Source organism: Rhineura floridana, chromosome 6, assembly GCF_030035675.1.
Source record: "Rhineura floridana isolate rRhiFlo1 chromosome 6, rRhiFlo1.hap2, whole genome shotgun sequence".
NCBI lineage: Eukaryota > Metazoa > Chordata > Lepidosauria > Squamata > Rhineuridae > Rhineura > Rhineura floridana.
The window spans coordinates 29,994,108-30,020,813 of NC_084485.1; the positions used below are offsets into that span (position 1 = coordinate 29,994,108).

General features: G+C 43.6%; 1 protein-coding gene across 1 annotated transcript; it reads left to right on the forward strand.

The window, feature by feature from the left end:
* The first annotated feature begins 365 nt into the window (after positions 1 to 365).
* On the forward strand, positions 366 to 19,593 carry LOC133386591 (opsin-5-like). Its single transcript, XM_061630282.1, has 4 exons — positions 366 to 448; positions 1,250 to 1,377; positions 13,238 to 13,566; positions 18,867 to 19,593. The coding sequence occupies exons 1-4, from the start codon at positions 429 to 431 to the stop codon at positions 19,452 to 19,454; spliced, it is 1,065 nt and encodes a 354-aa protein (XP_061486266.1). The 5' UTR covers positions 366 to 428; the 3' UTR covers positions 19,455 to 19,593.
* Positions 19,594 to 26,706: the final 7,113 nt, after the last annotated feature.

Consider the following 26,706-nt stretch of genomic DNA (forward strand, 5'->3'; position numbering starts at 1 on the left):
ATATTATTTTATTTATTTTAGCATTTATATCTCACTTCTTCTCCAAGGACCTCAAGGTGGTGTACATGTTTCTCCCCCTCCCCATTTTATCCTTACAACATGCCTGTGAGGCAGAGAGAGAGAGAGAAAGAGAGAGAGTCTGGCTTGATCCAGTGAGCTTTGTGGCTGAGTAGGGATTTGAATCCTGGTCTCCCGGGCCCTAGTCTGACCACTACACCATCACTGGCTCTGTAGCCGATAGCAATTTTGGGAGGGTGAAGATTTGAAGAGTGCAGAGAGAAATGTTTAACACACTGGGGCCCAAGTCCAAATTTAGCCCTTCCGAAGCTTCCACGACATAGTTTGACCCAGTCTCCAGCCTTTGAGCTGATTCACTTTGTTCACAGTCATTCGTTTCTTATTGAAGTGGGTCATCTGAACTATCTGCCATGAAGAAAAAAAGTCAGATGTGAGTCCAGCACTGCTTGAGGCCCACTACACCAACTTCTTTTCTGCACTTAAGAGCTTTCCAGTTACAAGAGCTGCATGCGGCTGTTTTCTGCTGCACACCTGGCAACGTGCCCAAAGTGCAGAGAAGCTGCATTCTGACCCTCTCAACTTTCATTTTCAAGAAAAGCAATATTTCTAGTCCTTGTGGTTAAAAATGTGTGGACAGTGCTTTCTGTAATCTCCAAATCCAGAGCTGGGCTCTGTAGAAGGATCAGAGGAGAGGGGGGTGTTTCCCTGGTGGCAGCCCTGTTAATTGTTGCTCTCCTAGGCTGGCAGAACAGCAATCCTAACCATGTCTACTCAGAAGTAGGCCCAAGTGAATTCAGTGGGGCTTACTCCAAGAGGTTGGGCATGGATTGCAGCCTAAATCATGCAAAAGGAGAATATATGCAAATCTGTTTGATTTGCATAATTTGTGCAGGATCTATGTTGGAAAGTTGTAATTATGATGTCCAATTATGAATCTTATGTTTTTGATATTATGTGAAAAGTATAAATGGTTGTACACTGAACACTAATTTACACAGGTTGCAGAATTCAACTTTTCTTGTTCTTGGCTGACTGGCTAGCTAGCAAGCTGGATAGGTAACTTACAGAGTACAGAGTCCATCCTATGATTAAGATACGTCTTTTATTGGCCACTGTTGCAAAGCACTACTTGGACCAATGATGCTAAAGCATTTATTTCTGACTGGGTTGCCTGGGACATAATGCCTTATGGGAAGATCATTTATTCGTCCTAGTTATCTCTCCCTTCCAGGTGGCTGTTCAACCATGCCATGTGCACTTTCTATGCCTTTTGTGGTGTTCTCTTTGGCCTGTGCAGTCTCACCAGCCTGACAGCACTGAGCACGGTTTGCTGTATGAAGGTCTGTTATCCGGCTTACGGTAGGTGCTGAGACAAGTAACGTAAATATCCTTCCTCTTTCTCTTGCTAAACATCTCCCTCTCTGTTCTGTTTCCTTTTCTCTCTCCACTATCCCCCACCTCGCCCCACCGGCTCCAGGGCCTTGCAACTTTTTCACAGGGTTGGGAAAGTCATGAATCTCTTAGCAACATCTCTCCTAGGAGAACTGTCCATTAGAGAGCCTATTCATCAAATGTTTGAAATTGCAGTAATTAGCACAAAAATAATACAGCAACTACCCATTTTCCATTTTCATTTACATATGTAGATTAATCATCAGCCTGTCTGCTATTTTGTGTCCAACTTGTATGCCCTAAGATATACGATTGTGAAGGGGACAACTTATTTTTCACTGCCGCAAGTCACAGGGGCATTATTTGTCTCTTTCTAGCACTCAGTAACAATTCAGAACCTTTTGGTACATCGCTAAAGAAGGACATGAATGCTCATGATGATGAAAGAGAAAAAATTAAATTGCTCACAGAAATTAGCATTTTGATGACAGAATAGCATAATCTGAAAGTTTAAAGCAGGGTTGGCTGACCTTTTTCAACCCAAGGGTGCATTCAGGGCTGTTCAGCCTTCTGAGGGCTGCATGCCCAGTGGTGATTGTAGCCAAGGTGGCCATTGAACATGGACTTGCATGCATGCACAGCACTCACTGCACATCCACACACAAACATCCACACTGGCAACACATACCTCTCTCTCTCTCTCTCTCTCTCACACACACACACACACACACACACACAGAGAGAGAGAGAGAGAGAGAGAGAGACATGCAGGCACACATTATATTCCATTCCCATCATAGCACTGGGCTGAGAAAAGAAGTTTAAACCTCTCCACCTCGCCCAGCACAGCAGTGGGGCAATTTGTGATGGGTTGATTTCCCTCTCCTCCAAGCCCAACACAGCAACCATAAGACCTTAAAATCAAAAGCAAATAAATACAACAAAAGCAAACTCACAACACCCCCGAGATTAAAAACACAGATTTAAAACCAAGTCGGAGAGGCCCAAACTAGAAGGTGTGGGTAAATAGAATGTCCTTCTTTTTATCTTCTGCAGTTGAGGCAGTGGATGTGCTGAATCAGTGCTTATCAGTGCAGATAATGGACTGGATGAGAGCCAATAAACTGAAGCTTAATCCAGACAAGACTGAGATGCTGTTGGTGGGTGGTTCCTCTGACTGGCTGACTGGTGTGCAGCCTGCTCTAGATGGCGTCACACTCCCTCTGAAGGAGCCGGTTTGTAGATTTTAAAGAGGGTGGCGTCAGTGTAGAAAAAATACTTGGAAATGTGGAGCTAGGGTCTGCTGCAAGGTCAGAAGTGTGCGTGTATACAAAGGAGAATCCTGTGTGGCAATATTTGAAAGACCTCTGCCTGGCACCTTTAAGAGTTTCTGCAAGCTTGAGTAGACATCACTGAATGAGATGCTTCATTTTATGGCAACTTTCTGTGTTCAATGTGCTTCAAAAAGATCAGCCCAGTAATGAAGTACAATTAGAAAATTGCCTCAAGTTGCTGACACTCTGCTCTGCAGGCAAGGACCTTCTGTAGATACTGTCTTCACAGGAGGTCTTCTGCACAATGTAGGAATCAGGCCTTAATTTTTGTGGCGCCTACCCTTTGGAATTCCCTCTCTGCCATCTTTTTTGGCACCTGCTGAAGACCTTCCTGTTTCAACAAGCCTTTTAAGTGGAGACCTTTCCCAGTCTGCATCTATTTGAAAATTGTTGTTTTATTTGCCACCCTGGACTCCTTGGGGAGGAAAGGTGAAATATAAATAAATTGGTGCCTCCTGAAGCCCTTGCTAACCTCATTACCTACTCCGGGCCTGTTTACATGCCAGAAAAATCTGCATCTGGTGCTTTTTGCAGATCCTTTTAATTTGGACCGTTTACTTGACGTTTTAGCCAACGCACGTGCATTCTACTGCTTTTGCCTTTAACTCCGGATTAAATGGATGCGACAAAAACCCGAATTTGCTTTTAAAATCCGCACCTGCTTCTACCGTGTATTACCTTTCAAGTGGCTTTTTTTGGCTGCGCAGTTTCTTTGCCTTTAGATCCTCCCTTTTCTCTGCCCCTTTAACTGTCTCTGGGCATCATTTTGTTTCCTCCCCTTGATGAAGCAACTTCCAGTTGCTCTCGCCTTCCTTTCTCCCGCTTTCTCCCGCTTCCCCCCAATACATTTCCTCCCCCACTCCTTTAAACAAAATCACATTCCCCACCCCTTCATTCTCTCTCTTCTGCAGCAACACCAACAACTCCCCAAGGGTAGCAAGGCTGGAGCTTGTAAAATTCCTTCCTTCGAGCTGTGGTTTTGGCACTGTTGTTTATGTCTAGTGTGTGTGCGTGCGAGAGAGAGAGAGTGAGAAAGTGTGTGTGTGGAGGACCTCTTCTGCCTTGTAGCATCCCTCTGCTCCCCCCCCCTCGGGCTGATGCATGCGCCCTTTTCACAGCCACGGCAAAGGCTCCGCTGGGGTAATTTATAAATGCCCAAAAGCGCAGGGGAAAGGGGAACTGCCTTGGCGTCTCATCCCAGCATCTGCTCCACTCACGGAGAGAGATAATATTAAACAGTCAATGCTTCCTTTAGTAGCTGCTTTTAATTTCTCCCTAAAGATAATTGTTTGGGGTTTTTTTATGTTTCCCAGATCACATGCTGAGGCTTGTCCTGGGGTGCCAAAGGCACACCAATTTCGCACGGGGAAAGCCTAACAGCCATGGGTGGGAGCAATTCCCTTTCTTTCAAGAGCCTATTCCTTCGTTTAGGGAAACACCGCCCCTTCCCCACCTCCGCAGTTAACATGCTAATGTGTGGGTGCGGCAACAAGGAAACACTGATAGCAATAAATGCACATGCGTGTGAATGCAACAAAGAAAAACAGCCAATTTATTCGTAGTGAGGGCAGAAGTATGAGAACTGTCAAAATCAATTGCGATGGAAAAAGCATAATTTTTAATGTGGATCTTGGGTCGCATGTAAACAAGCCCTTAGTCAGACAAGCTCTCACCACCACCTCCTTGCCTTGCTTCACTCTAAGAAAGGGCCAAGGGGGGGGATTCCTCCTTCAGAGCCAGGCACTCTGGGCAAGGTGGCCAGGAAAGGCTTTTAAAATATTTTTGTGCCACCACAGCAAAATGTGGTTGTGGTGGCACAGGCATTCTCTTGACTACCTTCCCCAAAATTCCTGGCCCTAAAGAAGGACCCCTCCCAACCCTTTTTCAGAGCTAGCGGAGGCAGAGAGAAGGTGGTGGAGAAGCTGCCAGCATGAGTGCAGCAGCAAAAAACATTTAAAAAAAAAGTAAGAGAGGGGACAGAGGAGGAGAAGGAATGGGAGAAGGCATGGGGAGGGAGGAAGATAGCAGTGCTATTGCCATCACCACAAGGAGGAGGAGGAGGAGGAGGAGGAGGCAGCAGCAGGAGAAGGAGGGAGCGCAACCAGTTCTTGTACCTGGGAGGGGGGACACAAATGGGGGCACTGCCCCCCTATACTTCTGCTTCAACCCCCCCAAGGCTGCTTATTTCAGGATCGTTTAAGTAATTATAGGGTGACTGTGATTATGGCAAATCTACCCTCAGACAGGGGAAGTCTTGAGTGAGGAGACTTTTGGGGCTCTTCCAGATGAGGATTTTGTTGTGCACTCACCCTGCCTTATTCACTGGATTGTTCAGAGGGTCCTGTTCTTAACTGCTGTTCTTAAAACAAGCTGTCGTCCTTTAAATGGAGGTTGTCGTCTGTCATATTACAAATTAAAAATATGACAATTTACCAAAAAATCCTGGAGGGGGTAAAGCACAGCTGTAGGAGTGTTGCTGCCCCCATACCCCCCACCCCGACTACAGGGCTAATCATGACCCTTGAAGAGTTAAATACTAAAACTTTGTATTGTGGGCTAGAGTTAAACTCCACCCCTTGGACTTTTATTTGCTCTGCTTTTCTGTTTCAGTTGTGTTCTCTGTAAAGAAACATGTTTGCCTGCCTGCAGCAAGAGGTTTGTTTATTTTGCAGGTATTATGAGGAGCAGAGCAGGATTGGGTGCTTATTGCTAAAGTGTGAAATAAATAGATAATTTAAAGTGATCTGGAAAAATGGCTACTCTAAGTTACCCTTTACTCTTTTAAAGCTCTTACTATACTCACAATCACAGTGGCTATTTTTCCTTATCTTCCTTGAGCACTTTATGGCAAAGGATGAAAGCAGCCCTAAAGGAATAGAAATATTGCTGTGTACATAACAGTTAGTTAGCTGGCTGGCTGGTCAGCTAGACTGTAACACAAGCCAAATTTCTGATTTTCCGAGTATGTGCAGCTCAGGGTTTCTGGACATAAAAAAAATCAACCCAGCAACCAGTTAAAAAAAACAATTGCTTTCCACAATTAGTTGCTTAGTTAGTCCTTTATATAGCATCCAGCTACAAAAGTTTTTCTTTGATTGTCCAACAGGAAGGAAAATCTAAAGGTCAGGAACAAGACTAGAAGCAAAGAGGAGTTAACAAACACACCCTAAAGTATTTATTTTCTCTCTGCCCTTCCCTAAACGTGTAGTATTAATAAGTTTGTTTTTTGGGTGGAATCTAAAAATGAGATACCTAAGACAGCATCAAAGCCAGGCTCAGGAGCTCACTGCCATTAACAAATTAGTTCAGTTCATGAAGAATTAGAACATACAGACAGACGACAGATGAAAGACTGTAGTTACAGGCAAAGTCACGCTTTTAAGTATGGTATTCCTGGGGTTCTCAGAAAAGAGTGAGACAATTCAACAGATTAAACTTTATTCATGTAAGGTAACACACTCTTGGGATGGAGGAGGAGTGAGGGGGAAGGTCATTGCCTTTCCCTGGCCTGGCTCTCAAGTCCTCTCCACCAGTGAGGGGGCCAGGAGATTGGCTGCGCCTCTCACCCCCCCCACACACAAAATGCCCTACCTAGAAATGTGGCTGTTCCACCTAACAAGGAAAGCTGGCTACAGGGCGGGGCACAGAAAGTGGATGCACAAGGTATTTACTTACCTTCTTTTTGCTGCATGCTATAATGTCCAAAGTGAAACCATCTAAAAGTATACATTATATTTATAATTGCAAAAACACACATAACAAAATTACATGCGCTATGACATATAGCATATGCCATTAACACAGAAACACATAATCAAAGCACCCACCAAACATTCCTATATTCCTGGTGCAGGACTGATGTTCTTGCATTGTGGATATATAAGTTCCTTTTTAGACATTCAACCTGTAGCAAAGAGTAGAAATGCACGTGCAACTTACTAGTGTATCTACATTTTTCTGCCTGTTGCAATGGCCGATGCCAATGACCAGTTCCTCTCTCTTCCTAGGGATGGATGGGTCATCCTAATTCCAGACTGTGAAACTTTCACAGTTATTCATTCATCATAAATCTCTTTTGTCCCATCTGAACATTAATTTGCAATTTTTAAAAAATCCAAATGAAAAATTGCATTTAAATATGTATTTTGTATATATTTTCTGCGAAAAAAATTATATGTATTTTATATCAAAATACTCTCATCATCACAACATTTGGAGATGTGCACAACAGTTATAGTCAGTCCCACACCACACATTTAAAGCAGTCTTACAGCATTTTAACAGTAAGGGCTTCCCCTATGATAGTGCTTTAAATGTATGGTGTGGATATGGCCTATGTTTCAATCCACACATTACTCTGTGAAGTGCAAATTTATTATTTATGTATTTATTTATTATTTGATTTATATCCCGCCCTTCCTCCCAGTAGGAGCCCAGATCAGTTCATATCAAAATGTATAAAGAATGTATTCTAAGCACCCCTATTCTCCTGCTTCAGTTTTCCATCTGTACATAGGGCATAATAATGGTCTATCTGATGGGATTGTTCTGAGGGAAAACCCCGTAAAGGACTCCTTCAAATGTCCATTTTACTGCACATTCATGATAATTCGTGCTCATGATGCTTTTGAGGTGGTCATATGTGACCCCACTTTCAATTCTGTTTGCACCTGCAAAACCTTTGAGGCAGTCAAACTGCTTCTGTTCCAATCAGTACATATCCCTGCTGAAGTCCCATAACTTTTTATACCACAAATAGTTTTTTGTCCTGCTATAGCCCCTCCAGACAGTAATAATCTGGTCTACCCAGGGAAGCATTGCAGAACAACTGAAGAAGCAGAAGAAATCTACCATTAATGCCTTATTACTAATATTATATCAAGAACTTGTTGCAGAATACACCTACCATATAACACTAGCCCGAAGGGGGCCAAATTCTGTAACACAAAGGATCACTAACCGCCTAGCTTTCCTCCTCCCCATTTCCAGCCTCTGTAAACATGTGGCCCATCTTCTCTACCAGCCCAGTCTTAGGGATGGACAGATCTCTCAATTTCATTTCTCTCACTTTCTCATTTCAATCTTAAATTCAGTTCTCCACATTTCTGCAGCAGTTTGTGATTTTTTAAAAAACAAACAATAATCCTCATGATGTTGTAATTTTTTAAACAAAAAGAATCCCTTTAGTGGGAATTTCTCTTAATAAACACATTTTTGTATGCTGTTTTCACTTACTCATTTTTATGCACACTTTCCCCCTAATATATGCATTTTTGTAATCGTTGTTTGGTTCGAGAACTGCATTGCAACATTCACATGAGTGCAAATTTCAAAGGATGGCTGTATTTCAGTTCTCATATTGTTTTGGAAAGTGTGAAAATGATAGATTTACCTTTAAATGAATTTAATTTCTCCCCCATTCCTACCAGTCCCTCTCAAAAATGTTGAAAGCCAGCCCCATCCAGATTAAACAGAAATGTTCAACGCTTATGCCAACAATTTTGTTCAGAGAGGAAACAGGAAGGCCTAGGCAAAAGACAGCGCATGCACCGTTATAAAGTGAGTCGCCTTTTATAGATTTTTTTCCATGTACATTGAAACACTTGGGCAATGTATGCAGCCAACATAGACCTTAAGAGACCCCTCTTCATAGTTGCACAAATTACTGAAGAATGTGGAAGGAAAGATAAAGACTACCTTCAGCTGTCAAACAGCAGCCAACAAGCAGCATCTTTCCTCCCTCTGCAAATTTTGGCTTCCGTTTTCCCAGTGACCGTGGGACAGTTTCATGGCCTCACAATCTTGTCTTTTCTCTATTACTCTTCTGCATTCCTTCACTAGGAAATGACTAATCTCTGCATATTTTTTGCTAAATTTCAAAGAAATGTTATCCCTATGTTGTAAAACTTACAGGGTTCTCTCGGGTAGAGAAAAGACCACAAGTAGCTGCGAGTTCAAGGCGTTTATTCAAAACTACGAAGGTTCTTTTTGTAATTAAGTCTTTAGAAGATCAGAGAGTGTCGGATTTAAGCAAGGGAGGGAGTGCACAGAAAATTCAGCTTGCATGGCACAAAGTGGCTTTTACAGGAGGGGAATTCTGATAAAAATGATGTTTTTATATATTAAAAAAAACCTACTCTTCTGCCACTTTATTTCTCTATGTACAAAATCCTTCTCTCCACTTTATAAAAAGAGCTTTATCAAGCCTACAAATATGATGTAGAAACCAAATATGAGTATTAAAAAGGTGCTAAACATGATTAAAAGAAAAATAAAATAAAATATATGAACCACTTGTATGCCCCTTGGCTACCATCTTCAAACCAGTATCATTTCCAGCCCATTCTTTTACTATCTTTTAACTTCTACTGTTTGCTCCTGGTCCTCACCATTTCTCAGCTTGGAAGTCTTAAGAAGTGGCTGCTGCCACACCATAAAGTGTTCATTAAATGTCAAGAAAGACTCTTGGAACATTTTAAAGACTAATTTATTATGGCTTAAGCTTTCATGGAATTTTGATTCTGATGAAGAATGGAAGGGCTGGGTTAACACTAATGTAACCTACACCTCCGCTTCAGGCCTTGCACTGAAAAGGGAGTTTCCTTTAATGCAGCAGCATTCGTCAGATATGCCCCCCTCACATCATGTGTTTGCCTTGTTCACTGTCTGCAGAATTATCTCCAAACTACAGTTACGAGGTTCCTTTGGGTATTGGAGGGAAGGGGAAAACATGTCAATTAAACTGGCCTAAAACTAATATTTCAGGAGTGGGGAACCTGAATGAATGAATGAATCTTTATTTTTACCCCGCCCTTTTTCCAAAGCTGGAACTCAGGGCGGCTTACACATAAAAACTACATATGGTTAAAAGCATACAAAAATATACAATTAAAATACAATTAAACTATTCACGACATTAAAACCATGAAGCATACACCTAAAATACAAAAAAACAATTTAAAATAATACAGGTAAAACCATGGGACAATACAACTGACCTTATAGAGTCCTATCTTAAATACCTTCTATACTAAAAGCCTGTAGGAATAAAAAAGTCTTTGTCTGCCGACGAAAGGATAGCAAGGAAGGGGCCATTCATACCTCCCTAGGAAGGGAGTTCCAGAACCTAGGGGCAGCCACCGAAAAGGCCCTATCTCGTGTCCCCATCAAACGCGCTTGCGAAGGTGTTGGGACTGAGAGAAGGGCCTCTGGCCCTTCAGATGTTCTTGGACTCCAGTTCCCATCAGCTCCAGCCAGCACAGCCAATGGTCAAAGGCGATGGGCACTGTAGTCCACCTGCAATATAGGATTTCAGTATATATGTGTTTGTGTGTGCATGCACAAGTGTGCATGTGTGTGTATTAGGGATGTAGGAGAAATTCAATTTTGTTTGCATTTTTTGTTTACATTGAGAAGCTCCCTAATTCACACTTCTTGAACTAATACACAGACCAATACACAGCTATCCTTTGCAATTTGTTCTTCTTCAAATTTTGCAACGCAGTTCTCTGACCAATGTGTACAAAAATGCACATATTAAGGGAAACTGTACATAATGCATACCTTAGTGAAAATCATGTAATGCATTTTTGTGTGTAGGTGGAAATTGCTTGCAAAATGTGCATATTGCTCAGAACTGCATATAAAATGTGTATTGTAGGAGAAATTTGCACTAAAATCCTAGTGAATTTTCATGAAGGTTTTTTTCAAAAAAATCAACCATAAGTTCCTGCTGAAATATAGAGAGCTAAATTTAAGACTGGAAAAATAACAAACTGAAAGAAATTGAAACTAGCATGTTTGTCAGTTCCATGTGTGTATGTGTTCTATACCTATGTCTGCACACTCAAAATATATCCAAATTGCAGCTAGGGATGGGGGGGAATAAATTCAGTTCACATTTAAAGCTGACACTATCAAATTTACATTTTCTGAAACAATGAAAATTGAAAAACAATCATCCTTCAAAATTCACACTTCTCTGAATTTTGTGGTGCAGTTTTCCAACCAAACAATGTTTACAAAAATGCATATATTAGGGGGAAATGTGTACTATATAAAATGAATATATTAGCAAAAGTAATAAACAAAAATGCATTATATTGTGAGAAATTGCTTGCAAAAATGTATACATTAGTCAAAACTGCATACAAAATGTGTTTAGTAGGAGAAATTCACACTAAAATGCTGAAGAATTTTTATAAGGATTTTTTAATTTAAAAAATCACAAATTGTTGCAGAAATGTGGAGAACTGAACTGGAAAAATGAGAAATGGAGAGACCCGAAACTGACAGATCCTTCCATCCCTAACTTAGCTTAGATATATCTAGTCTCTAGATTCTAGCGTGACCAGGGGAAAGCTCTCTTTTCCAGTATCCACGTATTCTATAGCTGAGCTGTTGCTGCTGCTGTTCTAATATCAGAGAAGAAAGCAAACATGAATTTGATCAACGGGCTGCTGATCTGTCCATACACACCCACTTGACTCCAAGCAGTCTATTTACGGCTTCTGATTATGGCACAGATAAACGCATGTCAGATGGAAGGGGAGACTTTTCCTTCTTTACAAGGGCAGCATCAATATGGTGCACATTTCTTTGTAAGGCAGGCTCTGATGCATCCATATGATCGCTCATCTTGAAGCAAGTGGGAGTTACTCTTGCATACTGAGAGGATAATACAGTCCTCACATCTGAAGCTTTCTATCAGACCTGACATTAAAGGTAATGTGTTGAAAGGGCTTCTGAAAATATTTGCCAGTGCAGCTCTGTGTGTATGTGTAAATATGCTCAAAGGGCTATTTGTCAGGCTGCAAAAAGGCAAGGGAGGAGGGTGCAAATGCAAATAGTGCTTCTCCCCCCCCCTTCTTCTTCCAGCAGTTCTTTGGAAAAGGTCATTCAGAGCCAGCATAAATCTGGGGACCCAAAATGTAAATCTTTTCCCTTCGCGGAACCATTTCCCAAGATCAATTCTCCGAGAAATGAAAACTGAAAATAATAGTTATTCCAAATAATGGTCCTCACTGAGAATGGGAAGGCGGAAACAACTCCTTGGAGGATAGGGCTGGCAACACCACCCCTGCCCCAATAAATAAATAAATAATCCTTGATTAACGCAGAAGAGTAATGCAACAGCCAGTCACTGCCTATAAAGGGGGGAAAGGAGGTAGGCACTTGCACAGACCAGTTCTTGAATGCAAGCTGGTTAATCCCATAACAATATTTTTAAGGGGTGGGCGAGACATAAATGTGAGCTTACAGTCTCACTAACAATAGGTAACTGGTAAACCCAGAGCTCAGTATGACTCCTAGTGCATCTCTGCTTCCAAGAACATCCCCTTTAGTATATTCCCTGGATTAGCCTTTGCCAACCTGGTGCCCTCCAGATGTTGTCAACTACAATTCTGATGGGAATTATAGTCCAAATAATCTGGAGAGCACCAGGCTGGGCAAAGGCTGTTCTTGATGCTTGGTCTAAAACCTAGTTTAGCACCTTAGAGTTCTAATCAACTCCCTTTGCATCATGCTAGAATGGATCACACCACTTCAGACTGTAGGCAGGGATGCCATTTTAATGCCCCCCCAAAAAACTTGGCCTACAAGTTAACTATTCTCCTCATAGAGCTGCAATTGAGGGATTGATTATTAAACCACATGGAATTGTAGCTCTGTGATGGGAATAGGGGCTTCCTAACAACTTTGCCTGTGTGCTTGCACCACTCTGACCTCTCCGCCGCCTTCCCTCTCCCCTCTCCTGCTTGCCAGCAAGCCATTTCTGGTACAAAAGACTTAATGTCAGCAGGTCATCCATCCATTTTATTTATTTATTTATTTGTTTATTATTTGATTTATATCCCGCCCTTCCTCCCAGCAGGAGCCCAGGGCAGCAATATGTTATAGATATGCAGGCTTCCCACAGGCATCTGGTTGACCACTATGAGAACTGGATGCTGGACTAGATGGGCCACTGGCCTGATCTAGCAGGGCTCTGAATTACATCATCTCAGCTTGGAAAATGGACTGCCTTCAAGTCGATCTTGACTTATGGCGACCCTATGAACAGGGATTTCATGGTAAGCAGTATTCAGAGGGGGTTTACCATTGCCTCTCTCTGAGGCTAGTCCTCCCCAGCTGGCTAGGGCCTACTCAGCTTGCCACAGCTGCACAAGCCAGCCCCTTCCTTGTCCACAACTACCAGCTGGGGGGCAACTGGGCTCCTTGGGACCATGCAGCTTGCCCACGGCTGCACAGGTGGCAGGGCACGTAACCCTTGAGCCACTCACTGTAGAGGTGATCTTTAGCTGGCCCTTGACACCCAGGAGACATGAGCAGGGATTTGAACTCACAGACTCTGGACTCCCAGCCAGGCTCTCCTCCCCACGGTGCTATACCAGCTGTATGCTTTAGGTTTCACTTAAAATAAGAAATCCCCCTGTCAGGAAATGTTCTGTCGAGACATGCTCTAACTCTCTTTCTCTCTCATTTTTCCTTAGGCAATAAGTTCTCTCCCACATGTGCTAGTGCATTGCTAGCATGTGTCTGGGTTTATGCCCTCATCTTTGCAGTGGCCCCTCTTGTTGACTGGGGCAGCTATGGACCAGAGCCCTATGGGACAGCTTGCTGCATCAAATGGAAAGCATCAACCAGAGAAGCAAAATCCTACATCATGGCCCTCTTTGTCTTCTGTTACATCATCCCTTGCCTCCTGATCCTCATCTCTTACTCACTCATCCTTTGGACTGTGAAAGTATCCCGAAGAGCAGTCAGGCAGCACATATCCTCACGGAATAAAGCCAACAGCGTCCATACTCTGATTGTCAAGGTAAGAGAACTGGGTTGGGAAGGGAGGCATCGATGGGTGCATTATTATCATCATCATATATACTGTACTATAAGTGACACTTTTCAGTCTCTTTTCTATAGCTTTTAATGCTATTTAGTTTAATTATTGAATGTGGTTTTCTGGTTTTATATTGTATTTTATTGTGTCAATGTACGTTGCCTAGAGTGACCGTTAATTCGGCCAGATAGGCGACTCATAAATAAAATTTTATTATTATTTATTATTATTATAGCCTTTAAACTCCCTAGTGCAGGAATTGCCAATGTGATGACCACCAGTACCTTCTAGAGTGCCCGCAGAGGGTCATAGTTAATATGCTGCCAAAAATCCAACATGCATGAGAGGCTGCTTGTGCTTTCTGCTTACTGGCTGTCTGCACGGGCTCAGCCAATCCTATACTGGACACGCACTCTTAAAAATACTCACATTTCATTGAAAATGCCCTGAGGTAAATGCCCTTCCCCCTATTGATTGGGGAGGGCATGCCCACATCACTGTATGGCCCCTACTCTTTATCTGCTCTTTGAGATGTGACAGCAATTATGCCAGGTCTCCACGGCAGCCATTTTGTGTCACGTCACCCCCCCACAGCAGCTATCTTGTGATATGCCACATACTGTAGTCATGGAGTGTGACTGATGCCCACTGCGCGTTCTTTTTTTATTTGTAAAAACTTAAAAACAAAAGACTTTCAAACATATTGGAACAAAACTTCTTTAAGAACATTTTAAAACGTCCTTAAAATTCCAAATGGGCCCACTGGCCCAGAAAGGTTGGCAAGCCCTGCCCTGTTGTATTGGCACAGGAGTAAAACACTTAGCCCAAGCCTACACAGGGTCTTAACTTGCTGGCCAGGACTGTTTCTTACTACCTGCCACTATCCCCTGGATGGTCCATTTGGATGCCCCCAAATAAGTGCCAGCCATGGGGAAGATCTGCTTTAAGGTCTGGGACCCAGCTCAGGTTTTGGGTTCCCCTCGCTAATCTGGGCCTGAATATATTTTCAAGAAAGTGTATAACTAAGCAATATAGGCAGCCTCTTTTGTAAAAAATGGGTTACACCCATGCTTTGTTTGGGCTAAAAGGGTGGGCTCTACAATATTTATTTGAAGTAAAAGTAGTGGTTAGAGTGTTGGACTGGGGCCTGGGTGACCAGGGTTCAAATCCCTGCTCAGCCATGAAGCTCACTGGGTAATCTTGGGCAGTCACTCTCTCTTAGCCTAATCTACTTCATTGGGTTGTTGTGAGGATAAAATTGGGAGGGGGAGGACCATGTTTGTATTCCACCTTTAGGTCCTTGGAGGAAAGGAAGGATATAAATGTAATTGATATTTTTAGCCCACCCTTGATCACAAGTCAGGTACAACAACTTAATTAAAAAAAATAACATCAGTCAGCACAATAATATAAAAATGACAGCAGATGAGCACATAGCTAGGGTAAAGTGTGCATATATTAGTGAAATTAATAGACAAAAATGCATTATCATAGGGAAATTGCTTTCCAAAAATGTGTATATTAGGCAAAATTGCATAGAAAATGTGTATAGTATGAGAAATTTGCACCAAAATGCTGATGAATTTTCAAGAGGACGTTGAAAAAAATTTTTTTCACAAACTGATATGGAAATGTGGAGAACTGAACTTAAGACTGGAAAAATGAGAAACTCAGAGAAAGCAAAATCAACATTTTTACCAGTCCCTATCCAAAGTTGCAGGTTGGGGAGGGGTGGAAAATCTTCAATAAAATACTGAAGTAACACGGATATACATCATTATTCAAATACCATCTGCACATCTGTTTTAAGCATGACAAAATGTCCTACAAAACACAAGTCCTACATTACAGAACATGGAAATATGAAAACAGGAAGAATTAGTGGTATGGATGTTTTGCTGACTAGTGACATGTGTCAGACCACTAGAATAATGGCAGAAGTAAAAAAAACCCCAACTCTTAAGTATTTTTTAAAAAATAGCTTGGTCTTGTGTGTTGCTACACCTGTGCACATAAACAGCACCTAGAACAGGGATGGGAAACCTGAGAAATCCCATCATCCCTGACCATTGACCATGCTGGCTGGGACTAATGGGAGCTGAAGTTCTACAACATCTGGAAGGCCACCTAAAACATGAGATTGTGCATCACCTCATATGTAAGTCCACTTGGCAAGCCATTCTAAATAGTGTAGCCGGCATGAGGTGGCTGATTTCAGTGGCATCCCCACTACAAGCAGAAATGCAGCCACTGGGCTTTACCTATGCTGACAGTTTGTTCCTTCAGAACCCCTGGGGGACAAAGTATGACGAATTTTCAGCGCAGAGGTTTCTTTAAAATTATTTTAAAAATAGTCTCTCCCACACAGATTTCCTGTATGCCATATGGTGAGGGTGGGTGGGTGGAGATAATGTGATATGTGCACTGCAGTAAGCAAAACTAAAATATAACTAAACTCTATCACACTAGGATGATTTGCTCAGTCATGTCGCACGGCTGTCTGTCATGACTTGACAACTTAATTTAACTGTGCATACACCTTACCCTCCTGATTTGCAAGCATTTTGTCATCGGTAGATTAAGGGCTGCTTATCTAAAGAGAGGAGGCACTCCAGGCTTTGTTTATAATCTAGCTGAGTGCGCTAACCAATTCACGGGTTCAGTTAATTAACTCATTTATTACAGACTAATGCAGTTAATAACACATATGCACAGAATATTGTTTTGATGTGCACTATATAGTTTATCTTCAGAAGTAAGGTAGATTTGTTTGCTGGCTTTTTGTGTTGGGTTTTGTGCAGCTAGTGCTATTTACTTACTAAGGACTTCTTACCATTGACAATACCTTCGTTGTAGGGTGAGACTATTAAAAAACAAACCAGTTTCCCATACATGGGATCCATGGGGTCCCTGCATTCAAGGAGTTGGCTTTCCATATTACACCCTTTACTACAGAATGGAGACCATTTAAATGGCTCACTCACAAAGCCTTGTAATATTAAACTGGATGCATTAGAAGAAACACACTGGAGGGGTCACTTAAAGAAGAAGAAACTGTGCTCCCCCTTCACTGTACAGATACTCCAATGATTCCCTTCTCTGGTATGGACAGCAGGTTAATCTGGCACCAGCACCTTCTTGGCTGTATTATCTATACCACACACTTAGAAACTGGATTAAGCTGCATCTTTTCTTGAGGGAACTCTGGGAAATGCAGTTCTGTGAAGAGGCTGTGAATGTTTAAGAGAATTCTCAGCACACTCATAAAACTACAGGTCACTGCATTCTTTAGGGGAGCTGGGAAAATTCAATTCATATAAAATTAAAGGGACATCCAGAAGTTTAATGTGGATCTGAAGCGCTCTCTCTCTCTCTCTGTGTGTGTGTGTGTGAGAGAGAGAGAGACACACACACACACACACACACACAGAGAGAGAGAGAGAGAGAGAGAGAGATCCATACAATGTCCTCCTCATCTAAGTGGCAGCCTACACTCCGCCCACAATTAAATTTGAATTTTCCCAATCTGTGGATATTGGAGGCACCCATGCCTCTGCCTGTCTAGACATTCTTTGCCCTGGCAAAGCTTTCCTCAGTGAGCTGATGGTTCTCTACTTGGTGGGGCTGGGGAAAATACACACACATATATTTGTTTTTGAAACTGCTATTTTGCTCAAAACTGTTAAGTAAAAAAAGAAGTATTTCATTAAAAAAAAAACCGTTTTGTCCACTGTGAAACATGCTTGAAACTTTGGCTTTGATGAAAATTCATTGATATGCAATCCCATGGACATTTTTTTTTAAAAAAAGTGCATGCACACATAGGTAAACAAATCCCTGTGGGCATGCTCATGATGGAACTCAGGTTCAGGTCCGGTTCTAAAGGGTGGCCAGGTGGGGCACTGGCCCAAGGGCCCCTGGAGCTACAGGGTAACAGGAGGGCCCTCAGCGGCCCCTCCACTCCCCTTCCACGATCTGCAGCGATCCACGCCCCCCCATGTCCCCTACTTACCTGTCTCCTGCCTTTTAGTATTGCCCTTAATGAAGAGGGCGGCTGTGGTTTCCCTAAGGTACTGAAGCCCCTGCCGCCATCTTAGTTGATGGCAGAGATGTGTGCGCATAGCACGCACGCGTGCCATCAATAAAGATGGCAGCGGAGGCTTCATCCCCTTAGGGAAACCGCGGCCGCCATCTTGGTTAATGGCAATAGTAAAAGACAGGAGACAGGTAGGTGGGGGTGGGGGGGTTGCGCGTGCGCAAACGTGCACACACCAGGGCCCAGGGCAAGCTGATGCCCGAGGGCCCCGGCATGCCTGGAGCCGGCCCTGGTCAGGTTTCTGGAACTTACGGAGGGCAGGCAACATTGAGGGAAGGGAAGAGAACAGACAACACAAATACATCCCATCAAACACCCTCTAGGAATGGGGAGAAATCCAGTTCCATTCACATTTAAAGGTTAAGTTACTTCACACTGCCTGAAATAATATGGGAACCAAAATGCAGCTATCCTTTCACACCTCCACATTTTGCAGCACAAGCCAAGCAATGTGTACAAAAGTAATTTACTAGAGTAAAATGTGGATAAAATGCGTATGTTGGTTAAAACAACATACAGAAATGCATTATATTAAGAAATATTCCTGGCAAAAATGTGTATATTAGGCAAAATTAGATTTTAAAATGTATATATTAGCAGAAACATTCACATAAAAATACTGATGAATTTTCATGAGGACTTTTAAAAACAAACAAACAAACCACAAGCTGATGTGGAAATGTGGAGAACTGAAGAAAAACGAGAAACTGAAAGAAAACAAAATTGCTGGATTCACCCATCTGTATTGCCCACTAGATGGGAAACATCAAGATAGATTCTGGAGGCATGAGATTGAAAGTGCTCATGTTTGGATGAAGGTGCACGAAAGCGCACATGGGGAAATCAATACACATGCGCATTAAGACCCTAGTGTGGACACCGTCTAATATAAGCCTGTAGTGTAGTTCTGTGCCCGTTGTAAACTGCAGAGCTTGTAAGTCTGTGCTGATTAATCACTAACTTTGCAGAGCTTGTAACTGTTTACCAATATGCCACAAAGCTCAACATACACAGCCAGATTAATATATGAATGTGCTACAAATTATGTATAAGCATAGCTGAGAAACGAATCTGAGTCAAATTTGACAGTGGATGAGCCATGGAGTCTTGGCATGGGCAAAAGTGTCGATAGGATGCTCTACCATGTTCATATTGGTTGTTTTCTCTCTTCCTCCCTCTCTTCCAGCTTAGTGTTTCAGTGTGCATTGGGTTTCTTGCTGCTTGGACCCCCTATGCTATTGTTGCTATGTGGTCAGCATTTGGTGATGCCAGCCAGGTGCCAGTCCTGGCCTTTGCCCTCTCTGCCGTATTTGCCAAGTCTTCGGCAACCTACAATCCTCTAGTTTATCTGCTCTTCAAGCCCAACTTCCAGAAGTTCCTTTCCAAAGACCTGTCTCTGTTGCAGGCCGTCTGTGCTGTCTTCTGTTGCAGCCGGCCCAGGATCATCACCCTCCAGTCCTTCCCCACACGTGATGGTAGGGCTTCCATGAAGTTCTCCACTGCTTTCACCGACCACCGTGGATCCTGCAGGAACTGCACTGACACTTTTGAATGTTTCAGTAACTATCCCCGGTGCTACAGGCTCACTCAGAAGCCGGACACAACCACCAAGCCCAAGCCCCTGGCAATTCTGGCAGATGGAACTACTTGCCGGCCAAGTCTGAAGAGAACCGTGCAGGTCATGGTGCTCGTTACAAGGAAGAAGACTGGAATGGGGACTAGGAATGTGGCTGGGGATGTTCTGCCTTCAAACATTGTGAGAGATCTTATGTGAGCATGGGAAAAGGCAAGGGTTCAAAGGCAGGGGTAGCCCCCTTTCTGCCTAGACCAAACCAGAATCTCTGATTGCAATCTCAAAGTCCAACTTTTGTCCATTTGTATAGTGGTTCCCAAAGTGTGCTTTGCAGGTTAGAGCAGCCTTTCCCAACCAGTGTGCCTCCAGATGTTGTTGGACCACAACTCCCATCAGCCTCAGCCAGCATTGCAAATGGCTGAGGCTGATGGGAGTTGTGGTCCAACAACATCTGGAGGCATACCGGTTGGGAAAGGCTGGGTTAGAGGATACTGCAAATCTTACACCAGTATTTTCCACCCTCAGATTTCTTCTCCATTAAAAAAAACACAAAAGTTGCAACTTTGTGCCAATAATTTTGCATCTTTTTTAAAAACCAATAATGTGGAGCCAAAAAGAAATACATTTCTGTCTCATTATAGGTTCCTTTTGGCACTTATGTCATTTCAGTGCCACAATTGTTGTGAGACATAAATGTGAGGATTGGTTCCATACCTGTGCAGTCTGCATTATGCCATGGAAATGCTCAGTCAATCCACATAGTTGCTGTTGGAGGCAAGTATAATTAACTGCTCACATAATTAGACTGTGCAATTTTAATCCAATCAAGCTGTGTCAGCTATAGCTCAAATGCAGTGGATAAGTAGCTCATCAGAGGTGTGTGAAAACAAACCTGCACTGCACATCCGATGTTCAGCCAATCCATGCAATCAGAGCAGCAGGCAGGTGCAATGGCTAATGCAGGCATAGTGATGGTGTCTGCAGTAGTGTCACTGTTGGGCTCTCCTGTGCCTATGTCCAGCATCAGCGGGTGGCCAAGTTGGGCACTGGCTGAGCGCCCCTGGGACTGAGGGGCCCCTGCTGCTGGGGCTGGCTGGGTGTAGCTTCTGCTCCATGATCCACACTAGAATCAGGTTGTGGAGCATGCACCTCACACCCTAATGCTAATGTGGATTGTGGAGCAGCAGCTATCCTCCAGGCACATCCCCGGCCGCAGGCTGGCACTGTAATTTCCTACAGTGCTGGAGTGCCACTAAGATGGCACTGGAGGCGTCAACACCCCATCATCTTGGGTGATGGCAGATGTGTGCACACAGTGTGCTAATCCATGACACGGCTGGGCCTATTTATGCCCCTGGTCATGGCAGCAGTAGTGTCGCTGTCATCGAGGGCCTCTGCAGTCTGGTGCCCAAGGGCCCACTGCAGGCAGGTGCCGACCCTGCCTGTGCCCCATTATTCTCCTTTTAAACTTTCATCCTGACTCAACTGCAGGGGCAGATACAGTACTAATAATTCCTTACAGTTTGTTTCCCTCCCTGCTGTTACACACACCACCATTGTTAATTTAAAATAAATAAATAGTGAAGGAACACAACTCTCTCAAAAGGAATCCAAGGTGGAAAGCGAAGAAATCCGTGGTGCTATCCCAGTCAACTTCTAACTGTGACTTCAATAGCTTCAAGTCAGTTGTGGAACCACCACAGTGAAAGTGTGTCATTCCCCCCATCTGTATCTGAGGGGTAGTGACACCCATCTACCTCACAGGAGAGGCTAGTGTAGATGGAGCATCCTCATGTCTACAATGCTTTGTACATGACAGCATTCAATATTACTGCATCTGATTTTTTGAGTCCATCAGTACTATAGAGAGCAACAACCATTTGTGGCCTAGTAACATAGGCTTGTTCCATAGGGAAGAACTGCAACCAACGGATTGTCCATGTCAGTACAAGGCATAGAAGACCACGGACTCCAAGGACACAGCATCCTTTCTGGTTGGACTGTAGTTATGAAGTCTGGGTTTTACAAAAAGCTTACCCAGCATTGTTGTCATCATTGTAACAATAACAGAAGGCAGGACATTCCGTGCAACGAAGGGGCTAGAGATGAAGAAGTCGTTGAAGTTTTCAATGACAAGCCCCCCTGCCCCCCCCCCCCAAGTCAATGAGGAGAATACTCCCGTCAATTTCAGCCTGGCACAAATGAACAAACCTAGTTTCACAGAAAAGTCATGACTATCAACTAGGTAGGACTATTTTTGAGGCAATCATTATTGCATCATTGCCCCAAAGAGACAAAAGCAAGACATTGCTAGCAACCTAGAATGTTCTCTTTGGTTAGAGCACTGCAATGTTCTATTTCTCAAACTCAATCTTGCTAAAGGTACAGTTGAGCCAATACAGATGTAGCATTAAGAATTGCATTTTTTCTTAATGCAGGACCGTTCTCTTAAAAACAACACTATGCTGTAAATAAGGGGACCCACACAAAAGGAATCATTTAAAATCCTTTAAACATGTGATCTTAGGAGATAGAATACACAAATTTTGGGGATAAAAAGAACAACATTGGGGAAAGGGTTTTTTTTAACAATAAACTAGAAGAGATGTAAAATATACTTAGCCATTATGGGATGCATCCAATGCTCCATGTGCAAAGCTCAGCTGGTGCAACAGGACTTCCCCTCCTCCCCACACAAACCAAATCTGGTTCTGACAGCCCACCAACCCCCTGGAGCTGATTTTGAGGGGATGTGGAGAGGGGCTGGAGTGGACAGGTGAGGAAAAGAAAGCTCCATTGCATGCACAGAAGTCCCTTGCACCAGCAGAGCAGCAGCGTTGAATACAGCCCTAAGTCACCTATTATTGTGTAGTCCAAACCAGGGGGAGGACGAAGACTCCCAGAAAATAAACTGAACTCAACAACCTCCAGAAAAACTAGAATAGCATATGGTGCAACAGCAATAAGACCACAGGTTACCAAATAAGTGAAGAGAAGCACATATATTATGGCTGAATGATATAATATGTAGGACAGCCTTCCCCAGCTTGATGCTCTCAGATGTTTTGGGTTACAATTCCCATCATCCCTGACCACTGACCATGCAGCCTGGGACTGATGGGAGTTGAAGTCCAAAAGATTTAGTGGGCACAATGTTGGGAAAGGCTGGTGCAGGAGAACGAAGATGTTAATCATGAGCCACAACATAGTGGTGCTATAACCAGCTACCACAGACATTTTTTACCCCTTGCCTTTACTCAAACTAACATGAAAAATGTGTTTGGGCTGTGGGTGCTGGGCAAGTTGTTCCTCACATTAGCTCAGGGACACTTTGTACACCCAGCTATAAAAGCTGATCCTGGTGTAGCAATGCTATCAGGCTATGAGACACATGCACTTTAAACCAATTGTTACATTACAGCTTTCCAATCTGCTATGCTAGCCGTAGAAGATGCAGAGAGACAGGGGAGAGGTAGGAGTTTCTGGCTAGCGCTGTTCCTTCTCTGGCTGGCCAGTTTTAGGAGGGAGTCTACGAGCTAGTCCTCCTTCAGTAGCAGTCTGTGTGGTAAGGCAGAGCCCCTCTCTGCAGCTTACCTAGATGGGGATGGGATGGGGTGAGGCAGTGGAGAGGGTGGGACTGTACTAGAAAGTGTGCATCAGTGAGAGCACATGATTGGCTCCACGAGTGCACCCATGCAGCCTTGAACTCTCTGCCACCACCCAGGTACGCTGCAGCAATGGCAGCATCTGGAGGGCGGCTCTGCCTTACCATATGGGCTGCTACTGTTGTTCTTTAATAGCAGTGCTCCGTTCCACACATCCAGCAGTGGCTTTTTATGTGTCTGTATCCAAGGATTTGTTTATTTTCTTACATTTATATCCAGCCTTTTTTCCATCATGGAACCAAAGGCAGAATACATGTGGCCACCCATCCAGACCCAGATCTGCTTAGCTTCAACAAAGGGGTGGCCTCCTATGTGCCTTGAAACCATATTCCAGGTTCTGTGCCATCGCCTACCAATGAAATGGCCGGAAGTCACATCCATACATTTGAAAGTACTCTTATACCACTTTAGCCATCGTGGTTTCCTCCAAAGAGTCCTGGGAACTGTACTTTATTAAGGGTGCTGAGTGTTGTTCAGTAACCCTTCACAGAGCCACAATTCCAAGCACCTTAACAAACAACCATTCCAATGGGGGAAGCCATGGCTGTTAAAGTGGTATAACAGTACTTTCAAATGCATGCTGTGGATGTGACCAGAATGTGGGGTTAAAAGGGCAGAGTATGTTTAGAAGGACCTTTGAGTTCCCTGTGTTTGAGGAAACACTCTTCTGAACAGACACTTTAAAAGCTAATGTCTTCCCAAATCTCCTTCCCCTTCATCTCTTTTGCAGTGATGATAACAGCATCAGGAAACTCTGCTTGGGATCATCACCCTAGGTCTTTCTTCATTTAACGTGTGATTATGAGTCTAGAATACTGATCTCTTTGCATCTCAGTTCCCCAGTCTGCACCATGAGAGTCATGAGGCTTGCCTAAACTTCCCCAGCGACAGGGGTTGCAAATCCGAGCCAAAGTTCATAAAACACTATGATGAAAATTTTCATTGACATCATGACAAGCAGCAGGAACGCAGGACCATTAGTGGGCTTTCACATATCATCCTCTGTTTTAAATTTTTTACAGCCAAAGTGTAGAATGCAAACTGTTTAAAAACTTGCCCTCCCCCTGCTCCAAATTCAGAGGGAGCATCTCCAGTCACTGGACAACAACATGCTTGTGCACTTCCCAGATACATCTGGTGGACCACTGTGGGAAACAGGATAGTGGACTAGGTAGAGCCTTAGGTCTGATCCCGGTGGGCTCTTTTTAACGTTCTTATGTTTTGGCTTAACAGAGGAGGTGCCACTTCCCCTCCTTCGATAGGGGGAAGAATGGACTGCACGGTCAGCATTCATGCGGAGCGATTCCCCATCAGTGATTAGGGATGGGGGAGAAATTCAATTCAATTCCCATTTAAAGCCAAATTTACATTTTCTGAAACAATATGAGAACCAAAACTCATCCATCCTTTGAAATTTGGACTTTCCAAAATTTTGTGATGCAGTTCTCCAACCAATATTTACAAAAATGCATATATTAGAGGAAAGTGTGCAGGAAAATGAATACCTTAGTAAAAATAACATACCAAAATGCATTGTGTTAGGAAACATTGCTTGCAAAAATGTGTACATTTGTCAAAACTGCATACAAATATGTGTTTATTAGGAGAAATTTGCACTAAAATGCTGAAGAATTATCATGGGGAGTTTTTTTAAAAACAAAAATCCTCAAATTGCTGCAGAAATGTGTAGAACTGAATTTAAGATCCAAAAAGAGGAGAAACAGAGAACTGAAACTGACAGATCCTTCTGTCCCTATTTGTGATGTGGACTATTAGCACCAGCCAACGTGAAGATTAGCACATCACTTCTGTTCATAGAGCCAATGTGGCATAGTGTTAAGGTGTTGGACTACGACCTGGGAGACCAGGGTTCGAATCCCCACACAGCCAAGAAGCTCACTGGGTGACCTTGGGCCAGTCACTGCCTCTCAGCCTCAAAGGAAGGCAATGGTTAACCCCCTCTGAATATGGCTTACCATGAAAATCCTATTCATAGGGTCACCATAAGTTGGGATCGACTTGAAGGCAGTCCATTTTCTGTTCATAGATTCTGCTGGATTCAGAAGTGTAGTCAGCCAATTTCGTAGGAAACAGTAGCTTTAAACCAGGTCAGACAATTTGTCTATCTAGCTCAGAACTGGCTACCCTGACTGGCAGCAGCTCTCTAAAGCAGCAATGGAGAAGCTGTGGCCCTCCAGATGTTGCTGGACTATGACTCCCATCGTGCTCAGCCATTCGTCATGCTGGCTGGGCTGATGGGAACTGAAATCCAACAAGATTCGGTGGGCCACAGGTTCTCAACCCTTGCTGTAGAGTTTCAGGCAGAATTCTCTTCTCTTCACATGCTACCTGAACCTTTTAAATGGAGACCTCTACATGCAAACTGTGTGCTCTGCCACTCAGCTATGGACCCTCCTCATATAAAAAACGCGTTGCTATTGGTCCTGGAGCTGACAGTGTAAAGACCAACTCTAAACATTGCTAACTCATTCCCATAACTTTGTTTTTTGCCACCTTGCCCCCAACTATCATGTAACACAGGGCCGGATTATCCATTAGGCTTAGTAGGCTGAAGCCTAGGGGCCCGGAGCTCTTGGGGGACCTTGGGGCACTGGCCCGAGGGCCCCTGGAGCTACAGAGGGCCCTCTGCTCTCCTTCAGTGATCCGCGGAAGCAGGACAGGAGCCATGGATCGCGGGACAAGAGCTTCCGAACTGCCCGCCATTCGCCTGCTTCACTTACCTTTTTCTCCACTGTTTTTTGCGGTTTGCCATCAATAAAGATGGCGGCCGAGGTTTCCCTAAAGGGCTGAAGCCTCTGTTGCCATCTTGGTTGATGGCATGCATACGTGCCTAAGAGGATAAGGGGGGCCCAAACACTAATCAGCCTAGGGGCCCTCCTCAGCCTAATCTGGCCCTGATGTAACAAGCCTCCTCTGCAGTTTTTGCACATCTCATTTCATCTTCCCCATCTCAAAACTGCTTTGCAATCAGCAATTCCATCACATGTCTTGACATCTTTGCTGCAACGTGGGTCGGCTTATTCTCCTGCCCATTTTGGGATGGTGGGCAAGCAGAGTTGCGGAGAGATCCAGCCATCACTGCAAAGGGGTCTGGGGCAGAGACAGGAGAAATGAAAGCAGTCATGACTAGTCATTAGCCTGTTCTTTGCTTCCCCTTCAACCCCCAATGGTGAATAACTCAATGGTCTGTCAATCGTTCAGTATCATTAGCAGTTGTGCTGCTCCACACGCGCAGCTTATCCAAGAGCCCCAGAGGGGAATAAAAGACTTAAGAAAAGAAATGGGGAAACAGTTTTGCTCTGTAGTGAACCGTAAGAAGAGAGCTTCTTCCACAGTCTAGGCTGCTGCTGCACCACTTTGCTCTATATTCTTTTCACAGGGTAGGATAAATTACCTGTCTTTCTATATTCTATAATCTGATTCTCATCTCCTTCTGCTGGATTCCTTCTCTCAAGATACAGACATTGCTATTCTCGATGTGAACTTCTGTAGAAGCAAAAATGTTGGAACTGTACCTTTCTTTTTTGTAGACCACCAAATAAGAATTTGGAAGATTGGGGGGGGGGACACTTGGGCGATAAGCCCATCGCTCTGTCCCTCCAAGAGTGCCCTCTCTTCTCTACGTGATGGAGGAAAGACCTCACTTATCTACCACTTTTACAGCTAGGGAAAATAAAGACTTGGGGCACCGGAGAGGCAACACGCACCAAGATTTGTGTCCAGACATTGGCAGAGCCAAGGAAAGAAGCCAGATGGGCTATCGGGAT

What these genes read in the sequence shown, in the direction of transcription:
- LOC133386591 (XM_061630282.1), top strand. Translation starts at nt 429, where the DNA reads ATGAAGAAAAAAAGTCAGAT. An exon ending in ATGAAGAAAAAAAGTCAGAT is followed by an intron (nt 449 to 1,249) that starts GTGAGTCCAGCA and finishes TCTCCCTTCCAG; the next exon opens with GTGGCTGTTCAACCATGCCA. An exon ending in GGTCTGTTATCCGGCTTACG is followed by an intron (nt 1,378 to 13,237) that starts GTAGGTGCTGAG and finishes ATTTTTCCTTAG; the next exon opens with GCAATAAGTTCTCTCCCACA.